The sequence below is a fragment of the Eubalaena glacialis genome, chromosome 10 (assembly GCF_028564815.1).
Source record: "Eubalaena glacialis isolate mEubGla1 chromosome 10, mEubGla1.1.hap2.+ XY, whole genome shotgun sequence".
Taxonomy (NCBI): Eukaryota; Metazoa; Chordata; class Mammalia; order Artiodactyla; family Balaenidae; genus Eubalaena; species Eubalaena glacialis.
The window spans coordinates 41,881,747-41,899,310 of record NC_083725.1 but is presented as its reverse complement, the minus strand read 5'-3'; the positions used below and the strand labels follow the sequence as shown (position 1 = coordinate 41,899,310).

The window sequence follows — 17,564 nt, the reverse complement described above, 5'->3', positions numbered from 1 at the left end:
GTAAAGAATTATTATAATTTGTATAGTAATGCTATTTCCTATTAAAAGAATTATAATACATGTCAGGGAGTCCACAAGTAGGCTTCTTCCTGGAAATAAAAACCAACCTTATCAATTTGCCTCAGTGTATTAGGTAAGAAAAAAATGACGGGTCTCTAACTGAAGCGTGCATTGTGTTGATTCTGATTTTGTGTAAAGTTGACCATATAGGAATTTTCCATTTGGATTAAAATTCTGAATCCAAAACTAAGATACAGTTCAGAAGCATAATTATTTTCAACAAATTCTAAATTACCCTTAGAATTGAAGGTCATGGGAAGAATACGTAACCTGAGTTCTGATTTAGTCCTTAAGATCCGGTTACCAGCTGCTCTCGGTCATCTTCATTCCTTAGGAAAGACTAGACTTTTCTATTTAGCAACCAATCCAGGAACTAGATTTCAGCACACTAACCACATCTTCCTTCTCTGTGTCATACTTGTACATTTTGGGTCCTGAAAAGAAGTAAATGTAGCCTAAAAGAGACAAAGTTGAAATTATGGTTACTGAAAATGACTCTCAAATTTATAAATGGGATTGTCTTGTAGTTGTACCTTTCTTGAGGTAGCACCAAAGGGGGACTGAGAACGTGTCAGGTGGCAGTTAGCTAATCCTCTGCACAGCTCTCTCTGAGCCCTAGAACTTGACGCCCCTAACATGTCGATCATCTCTCATCTCTTTGCTCATGCCAGAGGTGCTTTTTGCTTCTACTCAGGCTGTTCCCCTCCAGGAAATCCAGCCCCTGCTGTTTTTTTTCCCTAGTCAAACCTCTAGCCATTCTTTAAAACCCAGCTGAAGTCCCACCATGAAATCTACAGCACCTGATGCCTGTTTTGACCTTTTCTTCCTCAGATCACCTCTTGCAATTATTGTGAAGACTACCACACAATTCAATACTAAATTATAGATTGTCTTGTTTTCTAGTAATTTCATCTGTGTTGGATGGAAGGTCATTTCCCAAAGAGAATAACCATTCCACAAGTGCAGAGACCATATCAAACTGTCTTTGCGTTTCTGAACATTGTCCAGCTCTGTGCTATGTACTCAAGAAGAATGTTTTGACTGATTCAAAAAATCCAATTAAACTTATTCAACTCAGTTCAATTCAATTCAACTTTCCCAGCTATGTGTTAAATTTCAGGAGTTTGGTGATGGAGTGGGGAAAGGCACTGGGAAGGTTGAGAGTATGTGCATTTTAAAGATGAAAAAGGTAATTTTGTCTGGATGGCCTTTATGATGTAGCTGACTAATGCACTGAAGCTATACTTTTAAAACTTTCCATTTGTAAAGAGAGAACCATAATGACAGACTTTTTATACTTTCTGGTGGTTAATCTTGTTAGCTAAATTTATGTGGGACTCAGGGACAAAAAAATAAGAACCAAGGACTCCCATTTGGAAATCCATCTTCTTCTATGTTAAAGCAGAGACCAGATTTCTTGTTACAATTTCTACAAAGAAACTTTTCAGTGTAAACACTCATCATTTAACTCCACAGCAGCAACTATTTGGCCATTAACTCCTGAAAATTCTTCTTCAGTATTCTTTGGATAGTCTTTTTCCATTTTCCTTTTTCATTCATCATAGCTGGAAGAAATATTATTTCATAAATAATATAAACAAGAAGTATTTATTGATTGTAGAGGACACTGTGCTAGTCAGGCATATTTAGCCAGGGTTGATTTATGACTTACTTTAGATCTCTCTCTGTCTCTCTGTCTCTCTCTCTTTCACACACACACACACACACACACACACACACATTCTGCCATTTCTCTCCCAGTTTCCAGAGATTCTGGGAACACTACTTTGGGAGTCATTTGCTCTAAACATTCTCTTTAAAAAATTGCCAGATATATTGTTTAGAAATAGTTATCTTGTTTAGAATTATAGGATCATATTTCTATAATTAAAAAAATACTGCCTTTCAATGTGAACGCTACATATATTTTTAGTGCTTTATTTACTGTTGCAATTTCTGTCTCTCTGATGTTCTCTATGTATGAATTTCTTGGCTTACCAAACAGTTAAAAGCCCTTCACAGAGGCTTTCCTTAATGAGCTTCTTGCTGTGTACCCGTAGAGGATGGATTGAACAAATAATGCACAGTGAATGAATAAATAAATGTGTTAATGCTCAATAGATAAAGACAAGAAATGAGAAAATCTGGAATAATGGAGACTTTGCCTTTTAAATTGTTTATTTATTTATTTATTTATTTATTTATTTTTGGCTGTGTTGGGTCTTCGTTTCTGTGTGAGGGCTTTCTCTAGTTGCGGCAAGCGGAGGCCACTCTTCATCGCGGTGCGCGGGCCTCTCACTATCGCGGCCTCTCTTGCTGCGGAGCACAGGCTCCAGACGCACAGGCTCAGTAGTTGTGGCTCACGGGCCTAGTTGCTCCGTGGCATGTGGGATCTTCCCAGACCAGGGCTCGAACCCGTGTTCCCTGCATTAGCAGGCAGATTCTCAACCACTGTGCCACCAGGGAAGCCCTTAAACTGTTTTAATTGAATTAAATTATTTTGTTTCCTAGAAAGGTTATACAACTGACCAAAGAGTAGATTAGGTTTTTTTTTCTGAATCCACAACTACCGTGTAATGATAACTCTGAAGATTGGTTAATACATCTCTTTGTGATCTAAATTACCCCTTGTAGAAAAGACTGTGACTTGTATGAATCAGTATGACTTGTATGAGTTCAGTATGTAGGCAGGGCAGACTCTTTTCCCTTCAAGAAGATTTCATTTAAAGTGTGAGAAAGTCCCTTCTTCATTAACATAGAGCTCCCAGTGCAGACATTCCCAAGGTGGACACGCCACTCCTTTCCCACCCAAAGGTCAATTTCTCCTGTGTCTGGGCCACTGAGAGTTTCCTGCAGCAGCAGATCACATCCACCTTCTCCTGAAATGTGCCTTTCTTGTGACTATGACTGCACAGGCCAGGGGACAGATCTCTCATGATACTGAGTGGATCAAACATTGGGAAAGAAGTATTCAGGCTGAAACTGACTAGTGGGCTGAGGTGCTTTATGGGGTGTTGAGGATAGGAGTGGAAGCTAAATCCTAGAAGTATCAATAGGAGTCCAAACTCCCTTTCCAGGAGACCTATTAGAATCTTCCAAGTAGGCCAAGGGGAAAACCAAGCTATATGAGTTACTGTAAGCACAAATAAACATGGAAGCCATTTACCATATTTTGTTGTCATCAGAAGTGCCAATAAAGAGTGGGGACAGGACACCTGTATGGTATTAGAAGGAGTGGTTGCAAGGTATCAGGACTGTAATGAGGGAAAGACTGGAGAGAAAGAACAGCCAGGAATATTGCCTCTCCCATGGCTTGGACTTCTTTTGTTCACTTTGTTCCAGTGTCTGAAATCTAGAGTCAGACACTGAAAGTACAGTTGTTTACATATTAATCTTTGTTCACTAGGTTTTCTTCTCTCAATTCCCTGAGGCAGTTGTACTGGGAAAATGGATGCTTTGAGTGAAGGGAGTGAGGAAGATAATTCCAAAGCTTAAAATATTTAGGGAGAGGGATGAAAAAGGAAGAACAAAGAAGTGACCAAGAGACATTTGGTGTCTGTAGCTATAGAGGGAAATGTGGTGGGGGGATGCCAGAGAACATGACATTTTGAGTTCTTTGCTTAATGTTGACCCCTAAGCTCAGGGAAAATGGTGAAATGCGTTTCATGTCTTTATCCTCTTTTGTCTGCTCTGAATAGAGGATTAGAAGCTGAGCTATTATAATTAGAGCTATACCTTACCTTTGTGTTCATTAAACATTTATGAGTGATTTTGAGAACTTAATCACCATTTATGTTGTTTTATGGCAAAATGTATTCTCAGTTCCAAACAAGTGACTGACTCAAGAATATCTATAAGGAAACCTATTACAAGATGGGATATGCTTGTATTATATTTAAGTTGGATTGAGAAATCTGAAAAGTATGAAAGGAGAGAGTAAAGATCTTTTCTGAGACTAGAAAAACCGTTTAAATAGTACAGGAATAAGTTTTAAAGAGAAAATGATGACTATTAATCCAATAGAAAAATCTGAAAAAGAAATCTTTCTCTTTTTATCTGTCTGCTTAGTTTGCTAAGGTGGGTGATGGTGACATCTAAAATCTTATATATATATATGTTCACAGGATAATGGAGGTAATAATATTATATGTAAATAAAATTTCAGAAGAAATTTTAGAGACGCAATGTCTGACTGAGAATTTTAATTTTCAATTTCATTTATAAAAACATAGGCAAAAATTTTGGCAAAACTGTGAAATCATTTTTTCTTTCCTCCATCCCTTTTACCACTTATGTATTTAATAGTCCCTCTCCCTTTCTGCCAACCCCCTCTCTGCCCTCTTGCCTCTTATCCTATAACAGCTTTCCAAAGAGTATTACTCTCAATAAAATCTATCTCAAAGTATCAGTCTGACACATAAGTCACCATTTTAAGATTAGCTGATAACATGTATATTTCATTTGGACCTTTTATGTAGACACTGTGTGGATGGGCCTACATAATTAACATAGGGTTACCTACTTTTCATTTTACCAAGTAAGAACATTACCATCAACCCTCAAAATAAAAATTACCACATATTTTCACTATCATTTCACAAAGAAAAGAAACTTTAATACTAAAAAAGGCAGAAAGGACATAATCTCAGAATAAAAGATGGTTCTTGCCAATAATACTGACCCAGATCACACCCCCCAGTGTTTATTATATTGTGCTATTTTTATTTTTCTGTAGACTGCTGAAAACTTTGTGATGATCTAGCCCTTGGTTTTTGGACAGATATTTGAGGATTTCTGTAATAGAGCAAAGAGTGTATAGTCAGATGGTTCTGGGTTTGAGTTCTAACTCTGTTACCTCCTGGCTTTGTGATCAGGAGAAAGTGCTCTGAGCTCTGAGCCCTGGTTTCCTTATCTGCAATACAGTAGCCGTGAGGATGAGAGAAATCACACACACACACACACACACATGCCTGGTACATGTCAACATGAAGGTCTGGCCCAAGCTATAAGACTTTGTAGTTTATTTTGGTCCCAAGAACCAATAAATGACTGGCTAGTATGATGTTTAGTGAATGTTGCCATTTGGCCTGGGATCCTAAGTCACCAAAGAGTTTAGTCTTTACCTAATTTTTTAAACACACTTCATTAGGATAACATGCAATAGTAGGCAAGGTTGAGAAGAGGAGAAAGGAGGGCTAGAGAATGTTGGAGGTAGTCCAGAGACCTCAGCAGGAAAGGGGTTAGGAGGTCTACTAGTATGTTGAGGATTTGGCTGCGGGTAAAAGAAAATAAAATTATATGACAGGATGAGAATTATGGGCATGGGTATTTTAATTGACAGTAAATAAATAAATCAATGGTGAAGAGAATAAAAGGTGACTATGTATGGTAGATGGGACGGATCTCTGGATTTGGATTCAGAGGGCATAAAATATAGCCTCAGATGGACTATTTTTAGCTGTGTGACCTTGATCTAATCACTTAATCTCTTAGATGCAATATTTTCAACTATGAAATCGAGGTAGCAATACCTACTTCTCAAGATTGTTGAGAAGGCAGGTGGGAAAATGAGAGAATATGAGAAAATACTCAGTGTGATTCCTAACACATAATAAACCATCAATACTTGAATACTAAGAAAATATTTATTGTAAATATACTAGATACCTGCTAAAATCATTGCATACGTTTTCTCATTACTTGTTTGTAAATATACTAGATACCTGCTAAAATCATTGCATACGTTTTCTCATTACTTGTTTGTCTCATTACTTGAGGTCTTGTTTGTGAAACCTAAATACCAACTAAAAATGATTGACCAGTAACTATGTTTATTTCCTTTAAGGGTATTTGTTTCATCATTTAATATTGATCAATAGGTATAGATATTAACTAAATCATTACTGACAGTGACACTTTACTAGCGATATTGCCATAGATATCTGATGTGGTTTTTCATATATATTATCTTACTCTCTACCTTTGTAATCTAAGAATTTGGGGACTATATTGGTAAAATACTTGCATATTGTTTAATTGTATGCTCAGACCTCAGATTTGTTAGGAATTTCTGGTGTTTTCATTGTGATGATTTCTAACTTATGTCAATGGCAAAACTTAACTCCATTCTGCCCTCTTTGAAGTACTCAATAGGGAGTTCAGTCTGCTAAAAGATGCTTAAAGAAAATGTGAGAAAGGATGGCAAAAAGAGGAATTTATTGATAAGTATTTATGGTATATGTTTCAGGAAGTTTCTTCAGGGAGACCTTTCTAGTGAAATCTAGTGGAATTTCTAGTGGAATCCCCTTTGAAGTTAATAATCCACTTCTAGCCAGGAATCACATGGCTTTCATGGAGGAAGAGGCCTTTGTGATCTCACTAGAGAGGGCAGGAGGGAGAGTGGTCAGGAATGAAGAGAAGGGAGAAGAGTAAGAAGCTGCAATATACCATCCTAGATAAGGGTCAGGAACAAGGTCCCCATGAGGAAAGTAACTGTGAGAAAATTCTGGAACAAAGAATTAATAACAATGTTGAAAAGTATTGATGGTCTCAATTACTATCTTATTGTATGATGAAATGCAAATTTATATCTCCAGCCTGAATTCTCTGAATTCAAGACCTGTATTTCCAACTGCCTTCCAGACATTTCCATTCTTCAGTCTCACTAGCATTTCAAACTACATATGTACAAACTGGAATTCCTGTTTATTCCTTTAAATTCGCTTTACTTCTTAATTTTATTCTTTCCCTATTGAATGGCCTTAGCTTCCTTGTAAAAAATCAACCGAGCATAGATATATGGGTTTATTTCTGGACTGTCAATTTTATTCCATTTACCTATATGTCTATTCTCATGTTAGTATCACATTCTCATGATTACTTTTGCTTTCTAGTAAGTTTTGAGATTGAGAAGTCTGAGCTCTCCAACTTTGTTCTTCTTTTTCAAAATATTTTGGCTATTCTGGGTCTTATGAGTTTCCATATAGATTTTAAGGTCAGCTTGTCAGTTTCCCTGAAGAAACTGGTGATATTCTGATAGGGATTGTGTTGAGTCTGCAGATCAATTTGGGGAGAAACTGCCATCTTAAAAACATGAAGCCTGACCCATGAACATAAGATATCTTTCCACTTAGATCTTCAGTTTCTTTCAACAATGTTTTGTAGTTTTCAGATTACAAGTTTTCTACTTGTTCTGTTAAAATTTATTTCTTAGTATGTTTTTCTTCTTGATGCTATTGTAAGTGGAATTGTTTTCTTAATTTCATTTTTGCATTGTTCATTGAAATGTATAGAAATACAATAGATTTTTTTCATATTGAACACATACTCTGCAAACTTGATGAACTCATTTATTAGTTATAACAGCTTTTTTTCTTTTGAGGATTCTTTAGGCTTTTCTATGTAAAAGATTATATGACAGACAAAGAAAATTTTACTTTCTTTCCAATCTTTTCTATCATTAATTTTGTATATCATTCATTCTTGCTTAATTGCCCCTCTAGAACCTCCAGTAAAATGTTGAATAGAAGTGGTGAGAATGGAAATTTTTGTCTTGTTCCTGATATTAGGGGGAAAGCATCCAATCATTCAACACTGAGTATGATATCAGCTGTGGGTTTTCATAAATGCCTTCTATCAGATTGAAAAATTTCTTTCTATTCCTAGTTTGTTGAATGTTTTTATCATGCAATGGTGTTTGATTTTGTCAAATGCTTTTTCTACATCTATTGAGATGATCATATGGTTTTTAATTTTTTTATTCTATTGGTATGGTGTATTATATTACTTGATTTTCAGATGTTAAACCAATCTTGCATTCCTGGGAAAAAAATTCCCCCTTGGTCATGGTGTGTAATTCTTTTTATATGTTTCTGGATTTGGTTTGCTAGTATTTTTGGAGGATTTTTGCATCCACATTCACAATATATTAGTGTGAAGTTTCATTTTCTTGTGATGCCTTTGTCTGGTTTCCATATAAGGGCAATGCTGGCCTCATACAATAAATTGGGAAGTATTCCTTCCTCTTCTATTTTTTGGAGGAGTTTGTGAAAAATTGGCAATAATTCTTTAAATGTTTTGGTAGAATTCACCAGTGAAACATGTAGGCCTAGGTTTTTCTTTGTGGATAATTTTTTAAATTATGAATTAAATATCTTCACTTGTTATAGGTGTATTCAGGCTGTCTATTTCTTCTTGACTGTTTCATCTGTATCTTTCTAGGAATTTGTCTGTTTCATCCAAATTTTCTAATTTATTGACACATAATTGTTCATTCCTTTATAACCCATTTTGTTTCTGTAAGGTTTGTAGTAATGTTCCCTCTTTCATTTCTGATTTTAGTAATTTTGGTCTTTTTTTTAACTAGGTCAATTTAGTGAGCAGTTTGTCAATTTTCTTGACCTTTTCAAAGAACCAAATTTAGTTTTGTTGATTTTCTCAAATTGCTTATATATTCTCTACTTCATTTTCACTGTAATCTTTATTATTTCCTTTTTTCCTGCTTATTTTAGGATTAATTTGCTCTTTTTTCCAGTGTCTTAAGTGGAAAGTTAGGTTATTGATTTGAGTTTTTTCTTCTTTTTTAACATGGGTATTTACAGCTAGAAATTTCCCTTTGAGCAGTGCTTTAACTTCGTCAATAAGTTCTCATACGTTGTGTTTTAATTTTCATTCATCTTTAAGTATTTTCTAATTTCTCTTGTGATTTCTTCTTGTCCCATTGGTTGTTGAAGAGCATGAAGTATAATTTCCACTTATTTGTAAATTTTCCAGTTTTCCTTCTGGTATTGATTTCTAGCTTTATTCCAATGTGGTCAGAGAAGATATTTTGTATGATTTTAATGGTTTTAAATTTACTGAGGCTTGTGTTTTGGTCTAACATATCATCTGTACTGGACAATGTTCTACATTCACCTGAGAAGTATGTGTAGTCTTCTTTTGTTGAGTGAAGTGTTCCATAGATATCTGTTAGGTCTAGTTGGCTTAAAGTGCTGTTCATGTCTTCCTTTCCTAATTGATCTTGTTGTCCAGTCGTTCTGTCCATTATTGAAAGTGAAGTATTGAAGTCTCCAACTATGATTATTTCAGTTGTGGTTTTCTCCCTTCATTTTTGTCAGTTTTTTTTCTTTATCCATTTTGGGGCCCTGATGTTAGGTTGTCTTATATTCCTGGTAGAGTAACGCTTCTATCACTATAAATGATCTCTCTCTATTCCTAGTAATACTTTTTATTTTAAAAGTATTATTTTAATACGTTTTGTTGCCTGGTATTAGCATAGCCACCTTGGCTTTCTTATGGTCATTGTTTGCATGATGTATATTTTTTCCATCCTTTTACTTTCAGTCTATTTGTATGTTTGAGTACACAGTGACATTTTGTTTTTTTATCCAGTCTGACAACCTTTGCAATTTGATTAGATTGTTTAATCTATTCACATTTAATATTATTGATATAATTAGATTTAAATCTGCCATTTTGCTTTTATTTTCTACAGGTCTTATATCTTTTTTAGTTCCTTTTTTCCTCCTTAATGCTTTCTTTTGCTTTAGTGAAGAATTTCCAGTGTATCATTTAAATTTCTTTCATGATTTTTTTACTTCATTTAATAAAGTTATTTCCTTAGTGGTTGCTATAGAGCATACCATATATATATTTTAACTTAACATAAGCTGCTTCAAAGTTTATATATAAATGTATATTATCTTTCTATATGTTATAGGCCCAACCATACAATTATATATATATATATATATATACACACACAGCTTTATACAGTTAATTTTAATTAATTTAAAAATCAGTTAAGAGAACAAATACACATTTATACTATCTTTTATAATTACATAATTACATTTACTGGTACTCTGTTTTTTTATGTGGATTCAAAATTTCAAATAACTGTCTGCTGAAGCCTGAAGAATTTTCTTTAGTACTTCTTGTAAGGAAGATGCTAACGACAAAGTCTCTGTTTTTGTTTATCTGGGAATGTCTTTATTTTGCCTTCATTTTTGAAAGATAGCTTTGTGCAATATAGGATTCTTGGTTGAGAGTTTTGTCTTTAAGCACTCTGAAGATGTTTCCCACTACCTTCTGGCCTAACTGGTTTGGCTGACTTCCAGTCTTGTCCCCCTCTAATCCAGTCACACTGCTGCCAGAGTGATATTTTAATAACACAAATCTTAATGGGTTACTTCCTTGTTTAAGACATTTAAAGATATCCCTCTTTTCTATAAATTAACACTGATCTCCCTAGAAAGGCATAGGCCCTCCATGATCTCCGTCCTTGGGCCAAATTTCTCATTCTAGCCCACGTTCTAATCATACTGAACTGCTTGAGGTTTTCCTCCTATACACAGGCTTTTTTATGCATCAGTGCTTTTGCTTCAACTGCTCTCTCTGCCTGGAAGCACCCTGCCCCTCCTGTTTGGGAAACTCCTACTCAACTCTCAAGATGAAGCTCAGTCACTACTTCCTCTAAGAACTCTTTCTTGACAAGTTTCTAGAATTGGCCATTTCCTCTTTGTTTGCCCCACTGATCCCTGTGCAGTCTTTTACGAGGCCACTTGTGGCACCTGGATTGCTCTTAATTACTTATCTATACATTTACCTTCAACTGTAAGACTTGTTGAGGGCATTAATAACACCCAATATGAACTGAGTACTTACTATAGGACAGGCATTTCACATTTTTCTCATTCATTTCCACAACTCAATGAAGTAGATATTATTTCTGCCTCCATTTTGAAGATGATTAAACTAAAACAGAAAGGTGATCCAGGTTGCCAGATGACTGCTGTTAGAGTTGACATTAACACTCTCTTACTCTTGTCTACACTCTTATAAACAGCAAACTTTGTGCCTTCTCATGTGTCAAGGTCCTAATACAGATCCTGACATGTAATCATGCCCAATATATGTATGTTGAATGTGGTAGTTTGGCAATACATTAAAAAAAATAAGATTAAAAAACCAAGATTTTGAACTCCACCCATCTTTTAAATTTTTATTACTTATTATTTATTTCTCTATGGTGACTAACTATAAAATCCTTAAATAAACAGATCCAGTTCCAGTATTCTTGGGGTATCTAGGAAGGAAAGAATTTAGAAGACTGTATCTTATTTTGCATCAATCATGCCTCCATATATATAGAAAGAGTGATTTAGGAGTGGAAAAGGGCTGGAACCTGTAGATTTGTAAGTCACTTTACACAAAATTTAGAAAACACTGACCATGTCAAAGAATGATGGAGTTGATAGCACCTCCCCGTCCCCCCCCACCCCCACCCCAGTTCTCAGAAACTCCTTGGTGTAATCACTGCTCTGGTATTAGTAGGCAAGGGAGAACATCTATAGGGAGAAATTAACCATAAGTAGTGGAAGTAATGTAAAGAAAAAAACTGGCTGGATCATTGAGGCCTTCTAGGAAAAGAAAAGGAAGGAATGAAAGCAATCAAATGTATGGGGAAGTAGCCCTTGTTAGTAAAGTTTAACCAGTATGTCATTTGGTAATGTAGCATGTGACGGCATCAGCATGGCAGAACCCCCTTTTGGATTTCACTTTGTAGTTCTGTGGGTTGCTCCTCTGTAAGTTACTATCAATAGTACACTGACATGTGGGTTCTTACTCTTACAGCCTGAATCAACCTGGTCCCAAGCCAACACTCAAACCTCAGTGGAGGAATTCTTCAGTAGTTTTCTCATGCCATTTCATTCACTAAAATGTGTCCCCAGCCCTAGGGGTTCATGGAGAATTTCCCTGACAACCTGCATATCCAGAGACTTTTCTTCCCTTGGCACATTATTTGTGTCACAGACTGAACTAGCATGAGGACCAAAGAAGAACCTGAGGAATGACTAAGGAAAATAAATCCTAACACAATGTCAATGGGTGTCAATAGTAAAATTATTGGTCTGTAACTTGAGGCTTCTGTATTTTTTGAGTGTGTCCATGTGCTTTACCTATAGAACTCCATTGCCTCCTTTGCTTTTTCCTTCCAGTCCTCTTTCTTCCTATTTAGAATAGGATGTAATGGCTGAGGTGCCATTGGACACTTTGAATCCTGTGGCAACCATGAGAGTGGAAGCTACCTGTTAATACTAGAGCAAAATGTCAGAAGGAACTTGGGTCCCTAATGGCCATGGACCCACCTTACCAGCTCTAAATCTGATAAACTTCAGACATTTTACATATATGAGAAAAAAAGACCCTTATGTGTTTAAGCCACAGTTATTACTGGGTCTCTCTTACTAGCAGTTGAACATAATTTCTAACCAATATAGGGCTTTACAAGACAATAAGATGTCATACTCATGTGTGAAATGTGTGGAATTCAGGGGGATTTATTAATAAAGATGATATGTTAGCTTTTCCTGAACTTTTGAGGTTATTTGAAAATAACCTTTTCAAGGTTATTTGTCTTATTCCTTAGTATGTAAACCAGTGTCTGTGTTGGAGAGTATAAAGTAGAAGACTCCAATTGCTGAAATGACTGTCTCTGCCTTGCCAAAAGCAGAGATTTCAGTGCAGTTTCAGGGGCCTTCAGTATTTAAAAAGGAAATCCCCTTTGACCAGCTCTTTGACTGGATTGCTGTTTTAGGAATACTGAAGTTTAAGCAATCATTTGTTAATTATCACAACTTTTAAAGCAATTATTTGCTAATTACCATATAAGTTCCTACTATTACTGAACAGTCACTCTTTTTGAGCACCTACTATATGCCAGGCACTGTGCTAGGTATCTACATGCATTATATCACTTAATACTCTCAATAACCTGGGGAGGTTAATATCAAAAGTGCCTACTGCAGTTTCTTTTCCTTTCCAGCAAAAAGAGCTCTTTAATATTTGCATTAGTGCCCTAGGCCAACTTTTTAATGAATCTGTTTTATCTAGATTACTAAAGACTTTTCCTTAATAGACACTCACAGAGGTTCAGCTGGAAAGGTTCAAAGTTATTTCCTCAGGGGGATAAGGCATCGTTAAAATCAGGGACCCTCCCCTCCCCATCCCTAAATTTATGGAGAATTAAAAACCTCTCACCAGGCCCCTTGTGTTAGCTGTTAAGCCTCAGTCCTTCCTGGTTGGAGGTCCATGCTTTACTGCGGGTGCTGGTGGGTGGTAGATTAGTCCAAAGACCAGGCGATGAATGGAGAATAGAAATAATAAGAGAGTGGATAATCCCCCCAAGGAGAATCGGGCTATGAACAGGCTTTGACAAATAACCGAATAATCATAACTCATACTCTCACACACCTGCTCATACACGCATCTCTGGATGCCATTCTCTGAAAACCTAAAATGGGAGTTGGATTTCTCAATATCTATCTTCCTGTATGTCAACACGGTGATTACAGCCACCTTACCTTAAAGAAAGACTTTGGAGAATATGCCCAGCAGATATTAGGGACTTAATAAGGGAATAACTATTACTATTTCATAAAGGAAGTTCTGAAAGAAAATTAGCTGGCTTAGTGGTTTAAACATTGGACTGGAAGTGACAACTCATGACAGCACGTGATACTTTGAGCAATGCTACAAGGGCTCTCAGTGGTCCAGAAAAGTCAGCAGGGTCCACATTTTGACATTCATTTTTATGAAATAAATTTTTCTTTTCATGAAGTATATCTGTGCTTCAGTTATATTACTTTCTCAGCTCTAAATTGAGGAAGATGACAGATATTTATTTATAAATTTATTTTATGCCACAGAAATGGTTATTAAAACTAGATAATAGAAAATGGAATGAAAACCCTTGGACCAAAGTTGGGTCCTCTGCCAACCAGACCTTAACAGGGACCTAAAGCGTTTAGCACAGTCACCAGTTTAGAGTCTGTTTTGGTTTCTTTCTTATAGTTCAGAAAAACAAGCAATGCTAAAGTGAGAACTGTGAATAAAGAAGGTGCAGAGGCAGCGCTTGACAAAGAGTTGCACTCAGTTCTCTAACATGAGTCAATTAAAGTGGTAAGATGAGGCAGGAGAGATGGGGTGTGACCCTGTGTGCAGTGATTGGATCTGCTTACAATAACCTCCTGCAAGACGGGCATGGAAATGATATGTAATCCTCCTTGGATAAGAAGAATCTTCATGTTCTGGGTTAAAGGACTTAGCAATAAGGTCTTTGCCTTTCAGCAAAAATTTCCTTCAAAGAGCCCCATAGTCATGACCACATTCATTTTGCACAAAATCACAGAGTATGCTGGAATGCATAGATACTCAAGAGGGAATCAGTTCTTCTTTCAGGCATTCTCAGTGGGTAATTATATACTGGGAGTGCTACATCCACTCTTTTAGGCCACTGGGGGTCCAGTTAATGAGTGATTTGAAAGCTTTGGATGATTCATGTGCTAAAGACCAAACAATGGGATTATTGAATGAAAGTTTCACTTATTTGGATGGTTCAGTATCTTGAAGACAGTATCAACCATCAGTAAATGACACCCCAGTGGCTGAGAAGAGTCGATGGGCCTATAGCAAACTTGCCTTGCATTCTTTTCTGCAAAAGGATTTTTCCTTCTCACTGAATACATCTGGACAATCAAAAGGAGAAAAGCCATACCTGTAGTATTCATCTCCCACAAAGAAAAGGGTCTTCTGTGCATCCTTGAGATAGATGGCAGCATCTATTCGCTGCACGTATCTTGGGAACCCAAAGTCATAAATAGTCTGAGGAGTACCTTGCATTTGGAATCCTCTTGTTATCCAGTAGTGGGGTTGGAAACAGAAATTAAAATTTACACAAACTCTGTACCATTTAGTGATGCTCTTCACTCATGAGGATTTCTATGCAGGATCACAAATAGGGCTAGTTTATCAGATATTTACCATGGCTAAAACCTAGTAGGAGATAAAAGCCTCTATTCAATTCAGTAAAAGACTTAAAACTTGCTCTGGAGGCAAAATCCCTAGTGATGCCTTAAGAAAGCAATAATATTGATACAGTTATGTTTTAAATTGAACACATTCAATTTTTTCAAGATACCTTTCATCTGTATAATTTCATTTTAGTCTCATATATGTATGAGAGACAAGGGGCAAGCAACTCACAAAAGCTGATTCTTGCTTAAATTGGCACTAACCTTCTACCCTGAGCCCTCAGCATCAAGAAAATACAAGTTAAAACTGATAGTTACCATTTATTGGACAACTTCCATTGGCTAGCCATTGTCATATCTTCAAGGTTGTTATTCTTATAATTATTTTGCACAGAAAGAAATGAAGACGGAGAGCAGTTAGATAACTTCCCGAAGTCACTCAAATAGTAAAGGTCTGGAGCCAGAGACATATTATGTGTGTCCACTTCCTGAAGTTGCAGGCATCTCTCCACTCCCAGCTGCTTGTATTGTTCTCCTGAGGGTTCCATGCTGATTTTTGTGAATTAGAGGCTCTCAGTAGAGTATACCATGTCACTCAGAGCAGAGGTCCAGGGGACAGGGACTAGGTTTCTACCTCCCTGGACACTGTCACTTATCACAGTGCCTCACTAGACGACATCTTTGGCTCTGAGGAGAGTTTGATGGTCACTGTCACTCCTGTCGTTGTCACAGTACAGTAGAGGGGTTTTTCATCCCCAATCTGAGGAGGAGTGACTAGAACATGCTCTGTGATAGCTAACAAATGCTGACAGTACTAGGTGTTCCAAACACACCAGGCACTGTACCCTGCCACTTCTTTCTTTGAGGGTTCTTTAGGGTACCTTTAAAGAAGTAAGCTGTGCCCCTCTCAGCCACTTCATAAGCTGCATCCACATTGGACATAAGCTGGGGGAAGGAGCTGGGCCGGATCCCTGACATCAAGTGAACCTGCCGACGCCAGAAAATCCTATTGGGCAATGGAAAAGAAATCAAGGTCAAGGGTTGACGTCTTAGATCTTCAATTGAACCTGGGCTGAAATATACTGCAAACCACACTTCAGAGGCCATTTCTAAATGCCTCTTGCTCTTGCCTTGTTTTTAAGGAGAACATAATTTTTTGACTTTAGTAAACAGTTTCTTCTCCCTTATCATTCTTTTAGCATCTCTGTAATCCTCTTTCCTTCATTTATTTAAGGATGTTCAAAACATGAAAGGATAGCAAGGGTTGGCATCAATAATTTATACACTTAAGCTGTGCACCTTCCTATTCCAAGTATCATTTGCTACAAATTTCCCTTTCCTCTTCTGATCTTTTAAAAATTAAAATCTCATAAAGATAAATACCATCCAGGTGCATTTTATGGATATTATATAAATGAGCCAAACTTTTGTGGTTGGAAGAGGCTATTTCCTGTAAAAACAGCAAAAACATTAACAATTATAAATGATGTTGCCTATGTACTTATCTATTGAAAATGTTTATATCTTTGGACCTAATGGCTACTTCAGAGAAACTCTGGTACACACACATTAACTTAAGATTTATCAACTCAACCACCCATTTATCCAGTATTATTTACATAAAATTGTGGGAGTATACAAGAGGGTACTGGGCTGAAACCTTCAATGTAAATGAAGTCCACTTTGAATTTTGGAGATGAAAATAATTCTTATAAAATACTAATAGTTTACTTGACTCCACAGAAGCTAGAATCAACACATAAAATTATTTGCAGACAGGGAAATTGTAGTAAAGTTCTGACATTTAATTTTCCATGTAGTAAGTTTAGGCACTCCTCAAATCTTATGTTCAGTTTTAGTTAATTTAACAAATATTTATGGAGCACCTATCAGCAGGCACTGAGGTAGACATCAAGGATGAAACACTGAATAAGACTCAGGCTCTGCCCTCAAGAAGCTATAATCTAGTAGTAGAGGCAGATAAGTGATTAGACAATTATAATTGAGAGCAATTCATGCAATGAAAAGTCAAGCTCATGATGCTCTGAGAACATAGAGTGTATCCCACAGGAGGGATGTGTCATTCCATTTAGGGGGCTGGTGAAGCCATCCAGGTGAGGCACTTTAAGCTGATGACAAAATCTAAAGGAGAGCTGTATTGAGAGAGAGAAATGCTTCATGTTCCTAAGCAACATCAAGAGGCAAAAGGAAAAGCACATCATGTTTTAGAAGGCTGTAAGCTGGAGTTGCAATTCCAATGCTGACCGGTATTTCCAAGCCTGTTTCATAATCTCTTTTTTTAAAAAATTTTTTTTAGGTTCACTAAATTTATTTTAAAAATCATAAAATGTTTCTTACAAAAGAGTATTACATTCTGCACACTGCTCTGAATAGATGCCAGGGACATATGGACTATTGTTACTTTTCCTCCCTGTCCCTCCCCCCCAAATGTTACAGTGACCACAAAGCAAAGTGTTCACAATAATTACATGGGTGGATTATTTTTTAAACCACCAACAATGAACAAAAATTAAAATTCACTCACTCTGCTGCTGTTTCAAAATTTCAATGTTAGTTTCTGCACACCCTCCCCCACCCCCCACCCCTGTTTGTAAGGAACTAAAACATTACATCTGGTGAACAGCAAAGGTTTCACTGCATCTCAAATGCAGAACACCTATGAAGCAGAGG

At 36.6% G+C, this 17,564-nt stretch overlaps 1 protein-coding gene across 1 annotated transcript in view; it reads right to left on the bottom strand.

The window, feature by feature from the left end:
• Positions 1-414: 414 nt before the first annotated feature.
• Positions 415-17,564, bottom strand: part of MMP20 (matrix metallopeptidase 20) — a 50,986-nt gene continuing 33,836 nt past the window's right edge. Inside the window, 4 exon segments of the mRNA XM_061203697.1 lie at positions 415-515; positions 1,516-1,625; positions 14,618-14,773; positions 15,754-15,879. Coding sequence (XP_061059680.1) covers positions 415-515; positions 1,516-1,625; positions 14,618-14,773; positions 15,754-15,879 — 493 coding nt within the window.